At 37.9% G+C, this 19801-nt stretch overlaps 1 protein-coding gene across 12 annotated transcripts in view; it reads right to left on the bottom strand.

Annotated features, from left to right (window-relative positions):
• Positions 1–19801, bottom strand: part of PCBP3 (poly(rC) binding protein 3) — a 964963-nt gene that overhangs the window by 135216 nt on the left and 809946 nt on the right. For 10 of the 12 annotated variants that reach the window (XM_044075910.1, XM_044075913.1, XM_044075912.1 and 7 more), the window contains 3 exons: positions 10998–11129; positions 8597–8725; positions 2147–2290 (listed from right to left, as the gene is read on the bottom strand). In XM_044075910.1, the coding sequence (XP_043931845.1) occupies positions 2147–2290; positions 8597–8725; positions 10998–11129 (405 nt within the window). The remainder of the gene's footprint in view (positions 1–2146; positions 2291–8596; positions 8726–10997; positions 11130–19801) is intronic. The other 2 variants (XM_044075918.1, XM_044075919.1) reach the window with 1 other exon arrangement.

The raw sequence follows: 19801 nt of genomic DNA, 5'->3' as shown, positions 1-19801 counted from the left end.
CAATTTTACTGTTGCAGTTTAACAGAAAATAGGTTCCATGAGTTTACAGATTAATTTGCATGAACACTTTGGCCTTCAAATATGAAAACAATTACAAATTTGTATTTTGGGCCATTATCTATGCAGAATAATATAATCTCACTTGCTCACAATAAAATGGATTCTTTAAGTGAGACAGGTTATCTGTAACAAGTCTGGCACATATGACCAGTAAAGAACAGTGCCAAATCATAGAAGCTGCGTATGCATCTTGAGGCAGTAAAGAGTTGACAGAAACTGTCATAGTTCTGGAAAATGTGAATAATTAACATTCTTATGTTCCATCATCGATTATTGTTACAAATGTCGAAAGCACATGGTTGAAAAGTTATTTTAGCGGTAAAAACACTGAATGCTCAAAAGTTGAAATCTCATTTGACTGAATGCTCAAAATATAGAAAGCTCAGTTTTTATAGTGTTTGTTCGTAGACTTATGAAGTTGAATGTTTGACTGAAAAGATTATAGTGAGTCGTGTGTATGTGACAGTTCACAGATTTTAGGATGAGGGTAAGGTTAGGTAATGGGATAGTTTTGCTGTTTTGCATGTTTGATGTTTTGAGTGTGTGTTCTGTGTCCTTTTGTTTTTGTGTGGTGGTACTGTTAGGGAAAGGGTTTTTAGTAACATAATGAGTAGGGTCAGGGTTAGGGGCAGGGTTAGGGTTAGGTTTAACACATGAGTAGGTTGGTGCTGGGGCTGTGATGGCTAATTATAATTAGGAAGGAGGCACTGGAGGCAAAGAAAAGGACTTTTCCTCCTGTGAAAAAAGCATTGCTTTTATTATTTTGTGTTTTTTTCCTTAAACAGCTCTTTACTACTGTTTGGATCAGCAATATTGTATAGAACCTCAAATCGGGTTTAAACTATTTGTATTCATGGATGTACCTTAGTCAGAAGACTTTGTAATCATTTCAACACCATTGCTGAAGGCCCTTAGAATGTAAAGCATACCCACAAACAGTTATTTCCACAGAAGTAATATACATCAGCTTAGCCTTTCAGACAACCATATCGTCCTTCCTTGTGAACAGCAGTTGAGACCTATACTATGAAAATCAAAGACAAAACAAAAATATCACGTCACAAGACACATTACAGAATTAAAGTGGATTTGTTCATTCTCATGCTGCATGGATACATGGTCACCATTTGAACACAACTAGTGACCATGCAGTCACTACAAGAACACAGTCAGTGACCATGCTGTCACCATTTGAACACAATCAGTGACCACACCGCCATAGTTCTGTTCTCCCTTGCTGACTTATCAGTAACCTTTTTGCTGTGAGAGAAATTGATCAGTTTATTAGCCACACATTCAATGGAATGGCAAAGTGCTTGCTCTAGGGTCTCAAAGCATAGAAGAGCCGTGTTTTAATATGAATAATTTCTTGCACTTAACTGTTCAGTATTTGGTTCCTGGTTGCAAAACGCTGTATAGCAACCTTTTTTAAAGAAATAATGTAGTACATGCAGGTTATCAGTTTTTGAATTCTCATATTTGCCAGTTGGGCCAAGTACTACAGTTTATTTTTTCACATTAATATATTTCTAACATAACTTGTGCTGTTTATTTTATTTTTTTACATTAATATCTTTCACAATCCTGAAACATATGTATGGCACACATTATTCTTTTAGCTCTCTAGGACTGATCCTTTTGTTTTCTTGTCAGCCACATTTGAAAATTTTTGAAGGCTTATTTAGACTTGTCATGAAGTCACACAAGGCAGCGAACTTTGTATTTACCTCTGTTACTGTCTTTCTCACTGTTACTGACAAACTCAAATAGTACCAGTGCATTTTATCATCTGAACTTGGTTAACAATGAAAAAGACAAAGAGCTGCAAACCCCAAAGTGCATATAAGAGTACTTAAGTATTTTAACACAAAATAGTCACTGACAAATCAATCTAGAAGAAAACAATATTCAGTAACGCTGCCTCATGGAATATGTTTGTTCCAGCATAACTAACGATATACATGCATGTGTACCGATGTTTTTCTTGCTAAGAACAGTTCTGCTATACTTTTCTGAGACCCTGGAGCTGGATGACTAGGGTGAGAGCATGCAAGTGATAAAGGTGAGAAAACCTGAGTGAACTAACAGGCAGAGGCTGGTGTTGCAGCAAGAGGCTGAGGTTGGCTGTGGAGGCTGCCAGAGGATCGGCTCTTACCTGACCACCTGCAAAAATGACAGGGGTTGTGGCGGGCTTTGGGCGGTAAGGGATGGTGGCACCTTTCGGGGGAGACTAGGAGAGGACAGGAAAGGGAGAAAAAGTATTAGAGCATCATCAATTAAGACCAATATCAATGAAATAAAAAGGAGAACAGGCAAAAATCAATGCACAGTGGAAAACATAAATTAGTTAAAACACATTAAATATAAACTCAAATTAAATATGCAATACAATTTATATTTAATAACTACTGTACAGTCATATAGTCAAGCATTACAACTACAAATATGGTTCACTTCACTGATGACCAGTTCAGCAAAACTCATTTGGTCAAGCCTACGATATCAAACAAGAGAGGGTTGAAGGTTTGCATATATTTCACTAATGATATAACTAACCCCAAAGTCACCAAACCTCTTGAAAAGTTTTGACAAACATCTAGTTCAGTCTCAGTTTTACTTGAATAGCCCCTGCAGATAAGGTCTTGAATAGGCCAACAGACAACCCTTGACTAGCTATCTATGTCTATATAACTATCTATATATATATATATATATATATATATATATATATATATATATATATATATATATATATATATATATGTGTGTGTGTGTGTGTGTGTGTGTGTATGTATATACACCTATATGTAAACACAAAATGTCTGTCTACTCTATAACAAAATTGTGCATGCAAACACATACAGATCAAGTGATACAGACAATTATTTTAAAATGAGCGACACACTAAATTACTCAGTGAGTATTTCACTTTAAATCTCAATTATATTTGAAAGAGAAAGGAAAAAAGCAGTTTAAAGAATCCATAAAAATTCACTTAATTTGCATAACTTCAAACCTTGATTTCTATACACACACTCACACACACATACATACATAAGGTATATATGTACATGCATACATACACAAAACCTGTTTATTAATTTGCAGACTTTTTGTTTTAGCACAACATCTGCATGAATTTTCAATTTTAAAACAAAAGATAAAATAGTCTGACAGCGTCCATGTGAAAATTTTAATCTAGAACATCCTACAAGGAAAACGGGAATGCTATATACAAAATAAGAAATGAAAACCTTACATGACAGAAGATGTCGCCAAATGCACAGTCAATAAAATTGCAAACAACCAGCTCAGTGAGCTGAGATGACATACTAAGTGATGTCTTGTTATGCATACCTCTCAACTTCTTACTGCAAGAATTCTGGATAAAGCCAAAAATAATAGAGAGATAGATACCCAAAATCAGGGGCAGGTTTTAAATATACTGTTTTTATAAACTTGGAAAGTCAACAGAATAACAGGATTTACATTAGCAAACATTTTCTGAAGGAGATATAAATTATATGCAAACATCTTAACATTCTATGAAATGTTTGAAAATTAAGAGGTTTGTCTGCATGGAATCCAGGACACCCTGTGTTAAACCTTTATTACTCTTCCTAAGTCAGCTCAAAATGAGAAGGTATGTGTAAGAACTATTGTGCCATGCAGTCGTGGTTCCTATATGCAAAGAAAGTCAGTGCAGGTGTCACTTCACATCACAATAACTGTAGGTAAATCTGCTTGACAGGAACAATTATGGAAATAGTTCAGAAAGATGCTGGTAACAATGGCCAATAAAGACTAGCCAAAGAGAGAACCTGCCTTTCAAATGTCGCTGCTTTCTTTGAAGAAGTAAAACAATCCCTGGCTGAGGTACTGAGTGAACATGCAGCTTACTTGGACATGGCCTTTAGTGTCATCCTTCATGTGTGAATTATGTAAAAATTAAGTAGGACTATTTACTCGGGGGGGGGGTCTTCTTTGAATCCCCATAGCTGACCAACAGCTGATCTCAGGTCTGTCCTCATCCACTGGCATACATCTCAACTGTCCAGATTTTTGCTTTATATTTTTGGTCTGTTCATCATAATTTTTTTTCTGGCTAATCATTGAGGACTGAAGTCATTAAATTCTAACAGACATTTGAGTCTCAAACTTCATATTCTTCAGAAAATGCATGTTAATGCAAAATCTGTTATTCTATCAACTTTATATGTTTATATGTTCAAAAGAGCAGTATTTAACATCTGTCCCTATTTTTTGAGCCTTTGTCTCCCATTATTTTTGGCTTTGTCCAAATTATTTGCTCAAGAAGTTGAGAGGTGTGCCCACTGGGTATACCAAACCCATGTTAGCCTCATTAATGCTAATTATGACTGATGCCTGGGGCTGATAATGCAGTTGCGGATGCTTGGGAAATGTCACACTGCTGCTTTGGAGTGTGCTTGTTGCTAATACCTTACCCCTTCATGCTTTCATCCCATACTGATTGGCTGGTATAAAGTGGGATCTGCTCCACATGTGTCTCAGCCAAGATTCCGGATTCCATAGTACACCACCCTCTCATGAGTCCCCAGATTTCCTCAGGGATCTGCAGTGATACTTCTAGTGGTATGCTTTCCCTCCTTCCACTCCACAAAGAACACACCCACTCTCCCAGCCTGAGCCATCTAGTACCAGAGCTACTAACTAAAGCAGAGTCATCTGGGCCACAGTCAGGGGGTCATCTCCTTACAGCAGCTTTGCAGGCTGAGTAAGTATGCAAAATGGAAATGGCTGCTACACAGTGAATAAAATAATGTGCATTTCTCCCCTTGTGTATTATAATGCACATCAACAAAGAGATGGCCATCATTTTATACAACAAGAGCAACCTGTGGACCATCTTATCTTTGGGATCTTTTTTCTTTAAACTTAAAGTAGGGACCAACTTTAAATATTAAAAAAAAAAATGCATAAACAAGTGTGAGATTGGTCATACAGATATGTCTCAATAGATGGTAATGGTCAGTATGGGAGTGTGGGCAGACTTCACAATTGGCAAATTAACCGTAGCCTCACTTTCAACGTCAGAAATGCAGCAACATTAACTTTATAAAAAAATATCATATAATTACAGACTAAAAGGACAAATATTAAACAGTGGCAACATAACAAAATATCACTTTGTGGACATCACATTGGTTTAAAGCTTGGGCTTTGCTCCTAGATATCAGGGCTGGTTTCAGTATTAATCTTAGTCTTTTAAAATATTCTTTAGTGAGTTTTGTTTGCATTTGTTCATGTTTTATTGCTGATCCTTCGTTAGTTCCCAAATAGTTATACACTCCCTCCTGCTCAAGTTCCTTTATATCACATTCCTGTCCCAGATTGATATTTTCTTGATGCTGAAGCTGTCCTGCTTTAATTGTTGCTTTTGCACATTTAACAAGATCGAATGACATTTGTATATTATCTCAGAAAATTTGGACTACTTGCAGTGTTTTCAGCTCCTCATTAGATGAACTATACTTTATTTTATTTATTTATTTTACATTTGTTAACTGGGATGGTCCGACTGGACACAGGTCCATTTTCAGCGGAGGCCAGGGGAGAAAAGCTCCACAGTAAGTACATTTTACACAATGTTAAAATACACTATACACAGAATTTTCAAACAATATGTTAAAATACAGTATACAGCAGAAGACATAACAAGACCTATACATACAGGAATAAATAGTTACACATGGTTAATAACAGAATAAGTATACAAATTGAATCAGCATTAGGAAAAGACCTAGACTGTAATATATATTACAGTAGGTATATTAGGAAGTGAGGTTTTATAATTTGAGGACTTATGTAATACATGGGCATAGCCACTTATTCTTTAAGTGTGTTCTAAGTGAGTTTTTACAGTGAGAAGAGGTAGGGGCAGAAATCAGAGCAGGAGGGAGATTATTCCAGGTTCTAGCTATGGAGTGGGAGAACAGTGCTATACAGTTTTAAATTATCCACGGAAAGGAAATGATAAGTCTCTTCACTTGTAGCCATGACCTAATCTGTTCAGTAGAAAGCTTAATGGGTTAAAGGCAAAACAAAAGAGCAGCGGTGACAGAGAGTCACCTTGGAATATTCTACTTTGAACTTTTATCCCTGGGATAATAATTTGTCCTTTATCGTGGCTTAACTGCAAAGTGGTTTGCCACTGTTTTATGGTCACTGTAATGTAATTGGTGTAGAGTATATCTTACACATCTGTAAGTACTATTTTATCCATGAATGTGGGATGCTGTCAAATGCTTTTTTGTAATTTATCCATACCATACTTAGATGTTTATTTAATGACTTCAATCCTCAGTGACACACACACACACACACACACACACACACACACACACACACACACACACACACACACACACACACACACACACACACACACACACACACACACACACACACACCCTACCTGTCCCTGAGTTAACAGAATGTCCCTGATGCATCTTGATTGTTTCTGCTCCTCATAAATAACAGATACCCTACAGTCAGTCAATAATGCCAGATGTTACAGTTACATTATTCTTATTGTCCTTAACGTGCATTGTGATGCTAGACCTGTTGTTCTATTAACATTTTAAGTGAGTCTAAATTCTCCTTGGTGTCATCTAGTGTTCCTTCAGGCTTTGGCCCAAAGACTTAACACACCTGCTTATAAGTACAACACCCCATCCCCATCTGCTCCCCCTGATTTGACAATATGCTCCTCTTGTTTCCTTTCATACGTGCCCTGTTGTTTGTAACTTAGGGACTGCTGCATTTAGTGGATAATCCAGACATTAATGTTTATACTTCTTATACTTTACAATATGTACTGTCCTCAAAACCATTTTCAGTTAACGTAGAGGGTTAAGGATCTGGTTTGACAAGGGTGTAGGGTTTGAACCCCCTCACGCGCATGCACGCACACACACACACACACACACACACACACACACACACACACACACACATATATATACACAGACTTTAACTTGTTTTTTTCCCCCAAAGGTTTGCGGTAAAATGTTAAAAGTATCCCCAGTGTCTAGTGGGGGTGCAGAGAACTAACAGTCTGCTAAGCAGCTGGGAGTGTGCCAGGTGTAGAGGATTTGAAATTTCCCCACCCCTTTACACTTTAACTTTTTTTTTTTCAAAGACTTAAGGTAATATGTAAGAGAATCCCTGGCATTAAGAGTTCAGCCCACCCAACATGTTTTGTGCTGCCATCTGTTTCAGTTAGGTTTTAAGTGCCTTTGTGGCATGATACAGAGTATCCCTGGTGTCTAGTGTTCTCACCACGCCAAGCATTTTGAGCTGCAAAGTCTCTTGTACTTGCATTGTTTCAGTGCCTTTAGGTACCTCTGGTGTCTAGTGCTCCCCACCCTCCCAGGACTGCAGTATCTGCTAGTTAGTCTAGGAGAATATTGAGGTAGGACATCCCCCCACATGCACACATTCAGACACATGGACAAACTCTCACCAATTCAACCATATATGCACATAAACGTATACGTGCATACACACACAAACACACACACACCTATCCCCTAACTAACCCTTCTACTGCAAGCACCCAGGCTGACACAGTCACACACATACACAGACACACATGCCTGAAACTGCTCGTCCCTCTGCATACATTCACACATACAGCCACATACATACATACATAACTAGAAGCACACCCCACTACTACCACTAATCCTTGCCACTAAACTCCCCAACAGTTACCTCTAAAGTGATCTCATCAATTAGAACTAATGGGTAAATGCAGACTTGTGGCCTCGCTTATTAACATTGCAAGCCAAAGTAAATTATGCAGTCGAGTGATTCTCTGACTCAATCAACTACACAAGTTCCTTACTGCAGGCATTTCCAGGTGGTGAGGAAATGGCTGTTTAGAAGAGACTGATCCCACAGAATGCCTCATTTGTATTTACAGTAAGCCATAGAGACAGCCCACCTCTCTGCTGCACCACATCTGAACTGGAAATGGCTACCCCAGGGCTAAAATGGGCTTACCCATTGTAGTAACCTTTCTGAATTTTGCTTCATAAGTAAACCTAGGTTATCTTTCTGCAGATTCTGCTGAGAATATGACCGCATGTTTTGGATTCAGAGTTCACAGTATTCATCTCAGAACTTCAGAACTTTCAGAAATTAGGACAAATGCTAATGAATATTTAAACATTTTAAATGAGACTTGACAATTAACTAGAGTTAGTTAGCAATATTGTTTTGATTGTGCAGGATGTGATCTTTGTGTTTGAATTCTTAAAGTTGCAAATTGCAGTTCAAAAATAACCATTCAAAAATCCTAATCCTACTCATTTAAAATAATTCTATCAAATCAGAAATGTTTACAGTGTACAAAACATGTTCCATCATCTTTAAAGTACTGAGACATTTCACATTCTTTTGTTTATATTTTTCTATGATCATCAGTACCACATCCTAACACAAAAACACACAAAACAGTAAGAGAAGTACATCTACATGTGTACAGTACCTCTAGCATGACAACACAGATCTGCTTCACACACTGGATTATTGCATCAGGGGTCCCTGAGATGGTCACTGCACGTTCAGTAGAATTGGGCAGCATGTCACCTGCCACCTGAACTTGAGCACCTGTTGACTGTGTAAATAAAAAAGACACATAAATAGGTAATAAAAGAGGGATAAAAAAGAAAATGATGGACAAGGAATATAAAGTAAAAGAAAAATACCAAAGAATGAACAGCACAGAGATGACAAGATGTAAGAAATAAGCAGAAGCAAGTAAAATGACACACACAAGTGCACAGGTAGGCAAATAACAAGACAGATATGATAATACACAGAAAAGAAAATAACAGGACGATTTCTAAAAGGGAGGGAGAAGACAGTAAAAAATAAAGTTATTATCTAGAAAGACGATCATGCAGTTTGATAAATAATATTATTTATACTATATTTATAATTTCAAGATTCCGTAAATGATTAGCAGTGTTTATTCTAAAGCAGTCTATAAATATATTGAGAGTAATTACTATTTAATGCTGATGTTGAATGAGTTAAAACAATGTTTTCTGACTGCAACTGGATTCATGTCATCTTATGAAAGGTCATTTCATTGATTTACAAACGTTTCTATATTGAGGTATTATATGTTAAAACATAAATAACAATACATTTTTGTAGTTGGGGAAGGCTTTGAGGACACACTCACACACACACACACACACACACACACACACACACACACACACACACACACACACACACACACACACTCTCTAGTGCCATTGTTACACACAGTCACTGGAGGACCCAAATGACCAACTGGAAATAAAGTCAAGTTTCCTGTAGCTTTTCAACAAAACTATTTTGGAAGTTTGGGACTTGCAGAAGTGATTATTGCAGAGTTGTTAAGCAGGAGGATGCATGTTCATTGCTGAAATAATGAACCTTTACTGTTATTTATATTCACCTAGACTCAGAATTGTATTGACTGGAGAAACCAAAAGACCAGTTGGAAATGCATGACATAAGAAAGGAAATACTTGCTTTACTAGTGCAACTAAAATGCCAGATGTGCTGTATTGTAATATACATTGCAAAACTATTTCTATCGAAATAATCTTTCAGTGCGGAAGACTGTCAAATAAAGAATTAAATTCCAAAGGTTAGAGTAACCACACACAGATGAAGGTGATACAACATAGGACAGGATTGGAGGCAGCATACCACAATGGTAAAGATGATGGCGTGCAAAGTTAACGTCCTGAGTTTTCTTTGAGTGTGGCCTTGCCTGCTGCATAACTCATCTAATGAAAGTTTTTTGTGTGCTGCCATTATATTTATTAAAAATGTATCTGCTTATCAGTGGGCTTACCTGACAAATAACATTTGAATAAAGATGGCTTTAACATATTATATGCATTTGCAATAAAATCTGTTAAAGCCATTCTCAGTCACAACCCTCAGTTTGCATATAAATGTACATATATAGTCTATGTGACACACTGTGCACATAAGTGCAGTATTTTTTAATGAATAAGAATGTCAAGGGATAGGAGAAACACTGCTAAGAACACACTTCATGGATACTTGGGGTGACTGGACTTCTAATAGTTCTGTCTTTAACATACCTTCTGCCACCAGCACCCCCCAGCAGTGCACTCATTATATAAAAAATCAGTTACAGTGGTTAATGTGGTATAAGGGCTTTTATTAGGGATGATCCTCATAATATCAAATATGAGCAGAAAAGTTAAAAGATAAAGTATAATTTTCCAACTTTGACTTCAGCTGAGAGATACATACATCTGCAACAAAATGTGCATTTGTTTTATATCAGAGACACAGCAACCCCCAAGATACTGACTGTGAAGTTTAATAATACCCCTAAACCTGAGGTGGTAATATTTACTTCCTCAAAGTATAGGTGATTTATAAATACCTCAGACTAAGTAACTACATCCAGCATGGAAGTTAAATAAGACATAACTGGCTGGTTAAAATTATGTGCATCGTAATCTGTCCGCTGTATTTGGGAAAAACATTATACTTCAAAACTCAAATGAAAGAATCCATAACTTCACACAGTCTGATCATCGTTTTGATGTATGCCACAACTTTTCCAGTGTCATCTGCTCTTGACTTTCCTAAACTCAGTAAGGAAAACATCTAGAAGCATAATATATCCTAGAATATACAGAATATATGCTGTCATTTAAAAAAATATATATGTGGTAGAACTGTCATTTATTGTCTCTGCGAGCATGAACCCTTATCTGCAAAGACTTCATATGCTGCCCAGGACAGTGTATGGTCACTTTGGTTTCCTTCTTAAAAAGGCACCCTAAGTTCTGCCCCCCTGAAAGAAACACACATTTCACAGTGTTTGCCAGTGCTTTTTCACTTACCTCCCTGATCTCTTTAATTTTGGATCCTCCCTTGCCAATCAGTGACCCACATTGACTGGCTGGAACAACTAATCGAAGAGTTACAGGTGGTTTACTAGTGGCTGTACTGTTGCTCATCGCACTGATGATATCCTAAAATCAAAAAAGGTATCAAAACTGTCATTAGTAAACATCACTTGGCTGATAACCTAATAAGCTCTTTATTTTCAGTTGATTTTTTTATAATAGTTTCAGTTACTGTATAATTTTGATTCTTGTACTGCTAATGCACAGTCCTGTTTCTGGTTTCATACAGTTTAAAGGAAATTAGTAGGACTTTTCCAAGTTTTGTGCATTGAAATGTATAATTCTGTAGAGGAAAAACTTCAAAATACTGTGTTCAACATTGCAGATATCATAATGTCTTCAACTTGACCCAGGGACCTCCCTAGCTAAACCATTAGAAATCATACTTTTCACCCAACCGTCGTAAACTAAATGTAACTGTTATGTATGTGATGCATATCCTCAACTTCACTCCGTGTAATAACCACCTACCAGACATGTAGGCCTGGCATTGTTACTTCACACTAATCTATTTGAATATCAATACTGGCCTGCATTTAGAGGAGGGCAAGAGGTTATGTCACAAGTGGATACCTGGTTCAACACACAGGCCATCTGACCTGACTGGAGGACAGATTTAACATTTTTTTAGGTGGTATACCTTTATCAACTATTTGTATAAGCCTCTTATTAGCTAAAAATATATCCTTCTTGTTTCAGCGGGAGGCCTTACTTCAGCGAGATCCTGTTTTTTTGAAACCAGAGGCAGAGATTAGAATGTGGGGGGAAACCGAGTAGGGAGAGGAAACCCACCAGGGAAAGGGAACACATGAGGGAGAGGGAGAACATACACACAGAACCTACCCCAGCCAAGAACCGAACAGTTGTTGCTCTACAGCTAAGGCTAACTACGCTGCACACCCACATCGCATAATATATATATGAATCATGTTCACCTATATATATGAATATATGAATATATGAATCATGTTCACCTGCAAACTCCAATTTCTTTTTTTTCACAAATCTTTTTACTAGATCTTCATTTTTCATGAGTATAAACTGTTTAAACTCTTTGCAATGCTTCTCTGTTTTAGTGGTATGATATCAGAGCTATAGTTTAGACACTGTGATTTTGATTTTACAGAGCTTGAAAGAAATCCAGAATTGTGAAATAACAAAGAGAACTCATAAAAATGCCATTCTGTTGTGGATGGTTTAGAGCTATTCATTCCTTTTGGTTAGGGGCAGGGTTGCCAGATGTCCCTATTTGGGCGGGACTGTCCCGAGATCAGCAGCCTGATCCCAAGTCCCGCCCTGCCGGTTTAAATCCCGGGCAGCCTCCGCTTTGTTTTTTTTTTTTTTTGATTGGCCCGTATACCGGCATACAGGCCAATCAAAAATCGCTAAACACGGAGCTTCTTGTGTTTAATGCGGAAGTTCCGCATTAAACGAAGCTCTGTGTTTAGTGATTTTGATTGGCCTGTATGCTGGTATACAGGCCAATCAAAACATCACAAAACAGAGCTACTTCTGTTTAATGCGGAACATTGCAGTTCCGCATTAAACAGAAGTAGCTCCGTGTTTAGCGATTTTTGATTGGCCCGTATACCGGTATATATGGGCCAATCAAAACATTGCAAAACAGAGCTACTTCTGTGTAATGCGGAACTCTGATGTTCCACATTAAAGCCAAAGAAGACCTTTTTTTTTTTTTTTTTTTTTTTTTTTTCAGTCCCTACCTGGCCAGTCGGAAATCTGGGGGTAATGTGTTGTCAACCAATTCACTGAAATGTAGTAGCTGAAAGAGAATTTTCCTTCTGAAGTCAGTGGACTATTTGCAGTTTTATCAATGTAACTGTAACCCTTAAATTCATGAGTTAAGAAACATAGACCACTGATTGCCACAATCAGCTGCAAGCAGTGGTCAGAGAAGCCTCTAATGTCAACATAGACTAGGCAGATGACCTGGAAGTTGAATGGAGAGAAAGCACAAGAATTCAAGGAAATGCTCATTGCTGTAGCAACTCAGGAAGAAGAGGGAATAATAGGTGGAGTTGAAAAAAGAATGTCAGAACCTCAAAACAATATGTGTGAGGATTGCAAAACAGATATGCGGCCTAGTCAGGTATGGAAGCAAGGTACATAAGGAAAGCTTCTGGTGGAAATCAGAAGTCAAGGAAGTCATCAAAGGAAAGTAGTAGTGCAGTAAAAAATTGTAGATAGAAAAGAAGTACTAAGCTAAGAAGGAATAAAGGTTAGCTAACAAAGAAGCTAACAGAGGAGTTGCAATAGCAAGGAACAAGGCATAATAGGCATTCTACAGGCTTCTAGAAAGTGACTTAGTAGGCAGCACATAGAAATTCCATCAGTTGCAAGGCAAAGACAGAAAGATAAAGAAGGTAGTTAGACACCATTTGTAAGGGATGCCAGCAACATCCTGTTCACCAACCACAGAAAATCAAAAGCATATAGTAGGAGTATTTTCAGCAGCTTCTGAGTGAGGAAAACCCCACAGAAACTGTAATGCTACACACATAGCCAATGATGAAAGAAGGGGGGGGCACCTTAGAAAAATTAAGAACAGCACTAAGAGAAAGCACCAGGTTCAGATGAGGTCACAGTAGATATGGTCAAGATGTTGGGTGAGACAGAAGAGAAATAGCTTCTGGGGGAACTTATAGCAGTGTGGAGAGGAAGGCATATTCCAGATGACTAGACAATAGGCATACTAGTGCCAGGGTTCAAGAACAAAGGGGCTGTTCACAACTGTAGGCAGCAGACAGGTATCAAACTCCTGTCACAGTGCATGAAAGTTCTGGAGAGGATGATTAATAAATGAATCTACAGAGTAGTGGAAAGTAAGATGTGAGATGAGCGGTTTGGATTCAGATAAGGATGCAGCACAACCCACCAGATGTTTACAGTGAGACAGATAGTTTAGAAGAAGCTAGAGTTGAGGAAAAAGTCCAAATGGGCATTTCTAGACTTGAAGAAAGCATATAACAAGGCCCCTAGAAAGCTGATTTGGGCAGTCCTACAGTGGTTAGAAGTCACAGAAACATTGGTAAAATTAGTGCAGGCTATGTACAAGGCCAAATATCTCAAGTACGAGTGCTAGGTCTCACAGATGAGTTCCCAGCATGAGATGGTGTGCATACGGGCTCAGCTTTGAGCCCACTGCTGTTCATAATGATGATGTAGTACATCAGCAAAATGGTTGGCGGGGACAGATCAACAAAGTTGCTGTATGCAGATGATATGAAATTACAGGCAGACTCTGAGTGAGTACTTCAGCAAAGGCTAGGGGAATAGAATGCAAAACTAAAGGCACATGCGATGAAACTGAGTACAGATAAGAGAATTTTAATGAAAACAAATGGTGGAAATCAGAAGAAGGTGAAAATTGAGATAGAAGTGAAAATAGTGGAACAGGATAACAGCTTCAAGTATCCAGAAGGGGTGACAGAGAAGAAGGGAAGTATGAATGAGGAAGTCAAAGCAAGAATTCGAGGGGCTCCAATCAGCTGGCATATAGTGGCAGGGTACTGTATGACAGAAGAATGTCAAAGAAGCTGAAAAGTAAGGTGTACGAAACAGTGGTGCAACCAGTACTGCTGCATCGTACAGAAACCTGGGCAGTAAAGGTACAGTAGTTAAGCTAGAGATGAAGGAGATGAAGTGCCTGAGATGGGTGGTAGGATGCACACTTTGGGACAGATAAAGAAGTGAGGACATTAGTGCAAAAGTCAAAGCAGCTGTACTTGCAGAAAAGGTCAAAGAGAACAGATTGTGGTGGTTTTGTCAAGTGCAGAAAAGCAGAAGACAATCTGATGAATAAGATTTGGGACAGACAAGGGGAAGGCAAGAAGGAATGACGGTATCCAGCAAGGAGGTGGATAGATTGTGTGAGGCAAGATCTGTGACAGATAGGCATGACTGTCGAAGAAAGTAGGAGAGTGGCATTGAATCAAGAGAGATGGCGACAGTTGACATGAAACCCACCCCCATGTAGAAACCTGGAAAAAGGGGAGCAATGAGGATGATAATGAAAGAAGCAATCAAGACGGCTGCTTACTAAAAGACATTTTGATTACCTGAAAGAATCTAAAGGGTAGGATGTTTCATTCTTATGAACGCTGTGTGTATAAACCTAGCTAAGCTGGGTAAGCCTGTTCTGTCAGTTAAGAGGTCAGGCATTTTAGTAAACACTGTGCTGCTAGTGAACATCAGTGCAGATGTGTTGGCAAAATGGAACCAAATATTTAAATCTTTAAAACAAGCTGACTGCAATTTAGAAAAGAATTAAACTACTTCACACAGTTACATTTTACTGCTGTACTGCAGAGTAAATTGGAAAAATGTCAGTCCAACATAAATGAAGGAACACTAGCTAGAATTTCAATAACAGTACCGTTGTTGGGTATATTTACATTAACTCTAAATCTCTGAAAAGAGGACCATCTGATGAAAACTAGTATGGCTGATGCACACAGACCCCTCGCTCACTTCAGGATTAAACTCTCTATGAAGTCTTCCAACGTTAGCCTTATGTCTTACTGTATACTGCTACATCATGCATTTTCTAGTTTAAGACCAAGTGAAAGATCTCTGTATAGATAACTCTGAAAAATGCAATACAGTTAGATGCCAGATAATGGCATACATCTCAACTGTACAGATTTTTGCAGAATGTCCAGATTATTGGCTCACATTTTTGGTCTTTTTCTAATGACGTGTTATTTTCTGACAAATTACTGAGGATTGAAGTTACTGAGGACCTGAAGTTGCTAAATCACCACATACATTTGAATTTCACACATCACATCCTTCACAAAATGCATGTTAACATAAATCCTCTTATTCTAGCAACTTTCTAGGTTTATAAGAGCAATATTTAAAATCTGTCTTAATTTTTGGGCCTTTGCCCCCCCCCCCCCAATTATTTTATGTTTTGTCAAGATTTCTTATGCTAAGAGGTTAAGATGTATAGATTGTGGATTTCTGCAAATTAGCATCTTTTCAAAGTAAGCAGCCATAATCTTGTATGTCTGAATTTGTAACAGTCTATCCATAGGAAGCTATTAAAATAAAGTTCCTAGTTTATACACTTGAGTAGCCAAAGACCATGCCCTTGATCATTCTGGCGTAAAGGAAAATGTTGACTTTGAAATTATATCTAACTGATAGATTGTTTTTTGCAAAGGCATTCAGGTAGGAGTATATGCTGCTGCAGTGATGTCATCAGATGCATCTTCTCTCAAGAAGGTCACTGGTGATGACACTACTCACGGACAATATGACGTAGGTGTAGATCATAACGATTTTCCACACATCATAACAAAAGGTTAATAATTTGTAAAGGCCCCTGGAAACACATTGATCTGTAATGTACTTTACTTTCTAAGTCTTACAAAAGATCCCAAAAAGCTGGCCATCTTTGTGGATGACTGAGTTCTGTTTAGATAATATCTAAGCTGCCTGTGCACATTCATATATTGGAGAAGATATTCCCTTTGGTTGCATGACTTTGCAGAAAACCCTGATAAATGTGAAGACTTGTTTAAAATGGAGCCACCAATATCATGAACATAAATGAAGTATCTGGTTCAAGGAACCTCACTCTTTACAGAAAGAAGGGAGGAAAGGTTTAGCCAACAGAGCCTATAATCCAGACCACTGTTTGCCAGAATCGACAGCCTCCAGAAGTATGCTCTTCTAAAACAAGGTTTTCAGATTCACAAAAACTTCAGATCGGCTAACATTGCAGGTATGGAGGAAGGAAGGGTACACTTCTCTGATACAAAAAAATGAGAAGGTTAAGAGTGTCTCTCTGAGATGTAGATGCCTTACTGGAAGCTTGATGAGAACTGCTGCTGGTATAATTTCTCCAACTCTTTGGGTTTCTAATACCATGATGGGTATAGAACCCATTCCTAAGTCAAAGTACAATTAAAGGTCATGAACTTGGTATTGTTTCAGTCTTTGATGTCAGCCAAAAGTGCTCTTCTCAGCACATACAATGTGTCCAGAATTGGCTCCTTCTGTAATTCATATGTTGTTACATGTACTGATGACATAACTACATACAACTGGGCCTGTTGCTCCTACCACTATTGGAATTGTCTGGGTAGCTTTCTTCCACATTGCTCTCATTGCTGCCTGAAAATTCTGTTTTTTACTGCATTTGCATCTCTCTGTAAAGAAGACACTATAATCACTGGGTGTAACAATTTCAGTGATCACTGCTACTTTGTCTTTTCCTAATGGACTGCCATATCTGTTTTTCTCACATCTATTTTTTTTTGAACTGTCAGTAATGGATGATCCCATGTGATATCAACTTCATAATTTTCTATAATGCTTTGTGGCTCATGTTTCCAATGCTTCTCAGCTACTTCTCTGTTGTGGTGCTTGCACAATCCTTAGTGCAACAGTCTTGCCACATTATTGTGCCATTTAGCATACAGGCCTCTGCCATGTGTGTATCACACCAAGCAACAAAATGGGTGACTGTTTACAGTTCTTTTTTTTACAGAACCTGCATTTCTTTGTTTCTCCCACATGTTAGATAGACTCTGTAAATCAGCATCTATGTAGTCCACTGTCCTGGGCCACATTCATCTTTGGTTTCAATTCACCTCTCCCTAACCATTCCTGTGTCAAATCTATGTCAACGTGAGGTTGTTCCAGGAGATCTCTGTACTTGCCACTATATTTATAAATTTTTACAATTTTCTTTCCTTCTCATCTAATCCTTTTCCTTACATTGTTTATTTTATTTTTTGAAACTTCAATTACTATTTGATTTTTGTCTAATTCTGTTTATTTATTTTATTATTTATTTATTTGTCTTTATTGACAGGGAAAAGTTTGACTGGGAAAACTCCATTTTCAATCAGAGGCCCTGGTTGAAAAGCTTCACATTTAAGTTACACATTATGTACATTTATAACCACAAGGTAAAAAGATCTATACATCAGCCTATTTGCATGATTTTTACATTTTTAAATATTCCTCACATAAACATAACATTTTATCCCAAAAAATAAGAGAGAAATTAACATAAATTGGCTAATTACTGAATAGAGAAATAACATACAGTAACAATATTTTTATAGTATGATGGCTGCAGGGAAAAGATCAAAGTCAAATTCATAGAAAACGTTATTGTCATTCAGAACTACACAGCAGTGTAGCTGAATGAAATTACAATGCTTCATTCTCAATGCAGGGAACAGTTGCACATATACATATAGAAAAACTAATAAAATAGCACAGTAGAAATGTAATAAGTAACAATTTGTAAGTAAAGTAGGACAGCAGTGACCCACACCCATCCCAGAACAGGAGACAAGGGAGACAAGGAACAATATGAAGGTAATATTGTCAAAGTAAAATTGAAACAATAGCAGCATATCTATGACTAGACTGAATTATTATACAGTTTTGTTTTTGGGGTTAGTATTTACAGACAGACAAGTAGAATGTACTTTAAAAAATTATAGAGGTATGAAAACAGAAGTTATGGAAATGAGCAGGAAGGTAAATGGACAGAGGAGGAATTGTAGTTAGTGGTTGGTTTATGAGAAGGAGGAACAGTAAGAATTTAGGAAATTAGGGCTGTATGAGGAGGCACGATAAGGTACAAAATGACTGAGAAGCAAAGTAGTTATAAGAGTTGGAGAAAAATAATCTGAATAAAGCTAGTCAGTCAAACAGGGAGCAGTACAAGTGGAGATATTTTATTTTCTGTTTAATCTCATCATTATAGTATGAGAAGACATGGAAGAACCCTCCTGGGTTAGGGCTTCATCAAACAATCCATATGTGGCCATTTGGAGGTAGAAGCAGGAATAAATAACTGCGCCATTTAGCATTTGTTAGGGATAAAGAGAGGTCACAGACTGGTCTTCCCAACTTCTGGAAATCTTGACGAGTGACTTTGACACCAATCATGCAGCATATGACTGCAGGTAGTCACTTTTTCTTCAAAGTAATTGCCTTCCCCAGGACTGTGGACTGCTAAGATGAAATAGCTATTCTGCACAGTCGAGGCCCAGTACTTAGTATCTTCAGATCAATGTGTAAGGATGTGTTCCTTTCTGTTTGATATTGCAAGCTATGGTTATATCTTTTGGTAAAATAGACAATTAGATACAGGGAATAAAGTCGTGAAAGGGCAACAGGGGCAGAAAAACAGTTGTCATCTCCAGAATACTTTCTTTCTAGGTGTCTTTTCCTCCTGAATGCTGAACATCAAGTTGTCCTTCAGTGAGACTTGAGGCCACTCATTCGTCCATGCTGAATATCAGCCACAGAAATAAGACCCCTCTGGAAGGGACCGTCAGCCAGATAACAATGAGCATACCCATTACCACTGCCCATGTCCACTTCAGTCCTCACCTGCTGTAGAGGTGATCCACTCTTCTCAGTCTGGCTTCACCCCTCATCAGGCCATGGTCATTCTAATTTCAGAAATGCGCCTAATTGTCCCCAGGCTGAGGGACTACATAGCTCACTCCAATTCTTGCCAGTCATTTTTTACCAGGACATAGGCCTAGTGTTGTATTTATGTGAAATCCTTATCCCCACCCATATAGCTGATGTCAACATACTCCCTCATCATTGCAAGAGCCTCCTAGGCCTTCCTAGGAAATGTGTTGCATCCCAGACATATGTCATAAAGCCTAGACTTACCATCTTGGGAATGTCAATCACATGTCCTTCCAATAAACAGCATTTTTCTATTGTGCTAA

The sequence above is a fragment of the Protopterus annectens genome, chromosome 6.part1, assembly GCF_019279795.1.
Source record: "Protopterus annectens isolate FY-2018-M chromosome 6.part1, PAN1.0, whole genome shotgun sequence".
Lineage (NCBI taxonomy): Eukaryota > Metazoa > Chordata > Ceratodontiformes > Protopteridae > Protopterus > Protopterus annectens.
The sequence above is the reverse complement of the archived record's forward strand: the minus strand, read 5'-3'. Positions and strand labels throughout refer to the sequence as shown.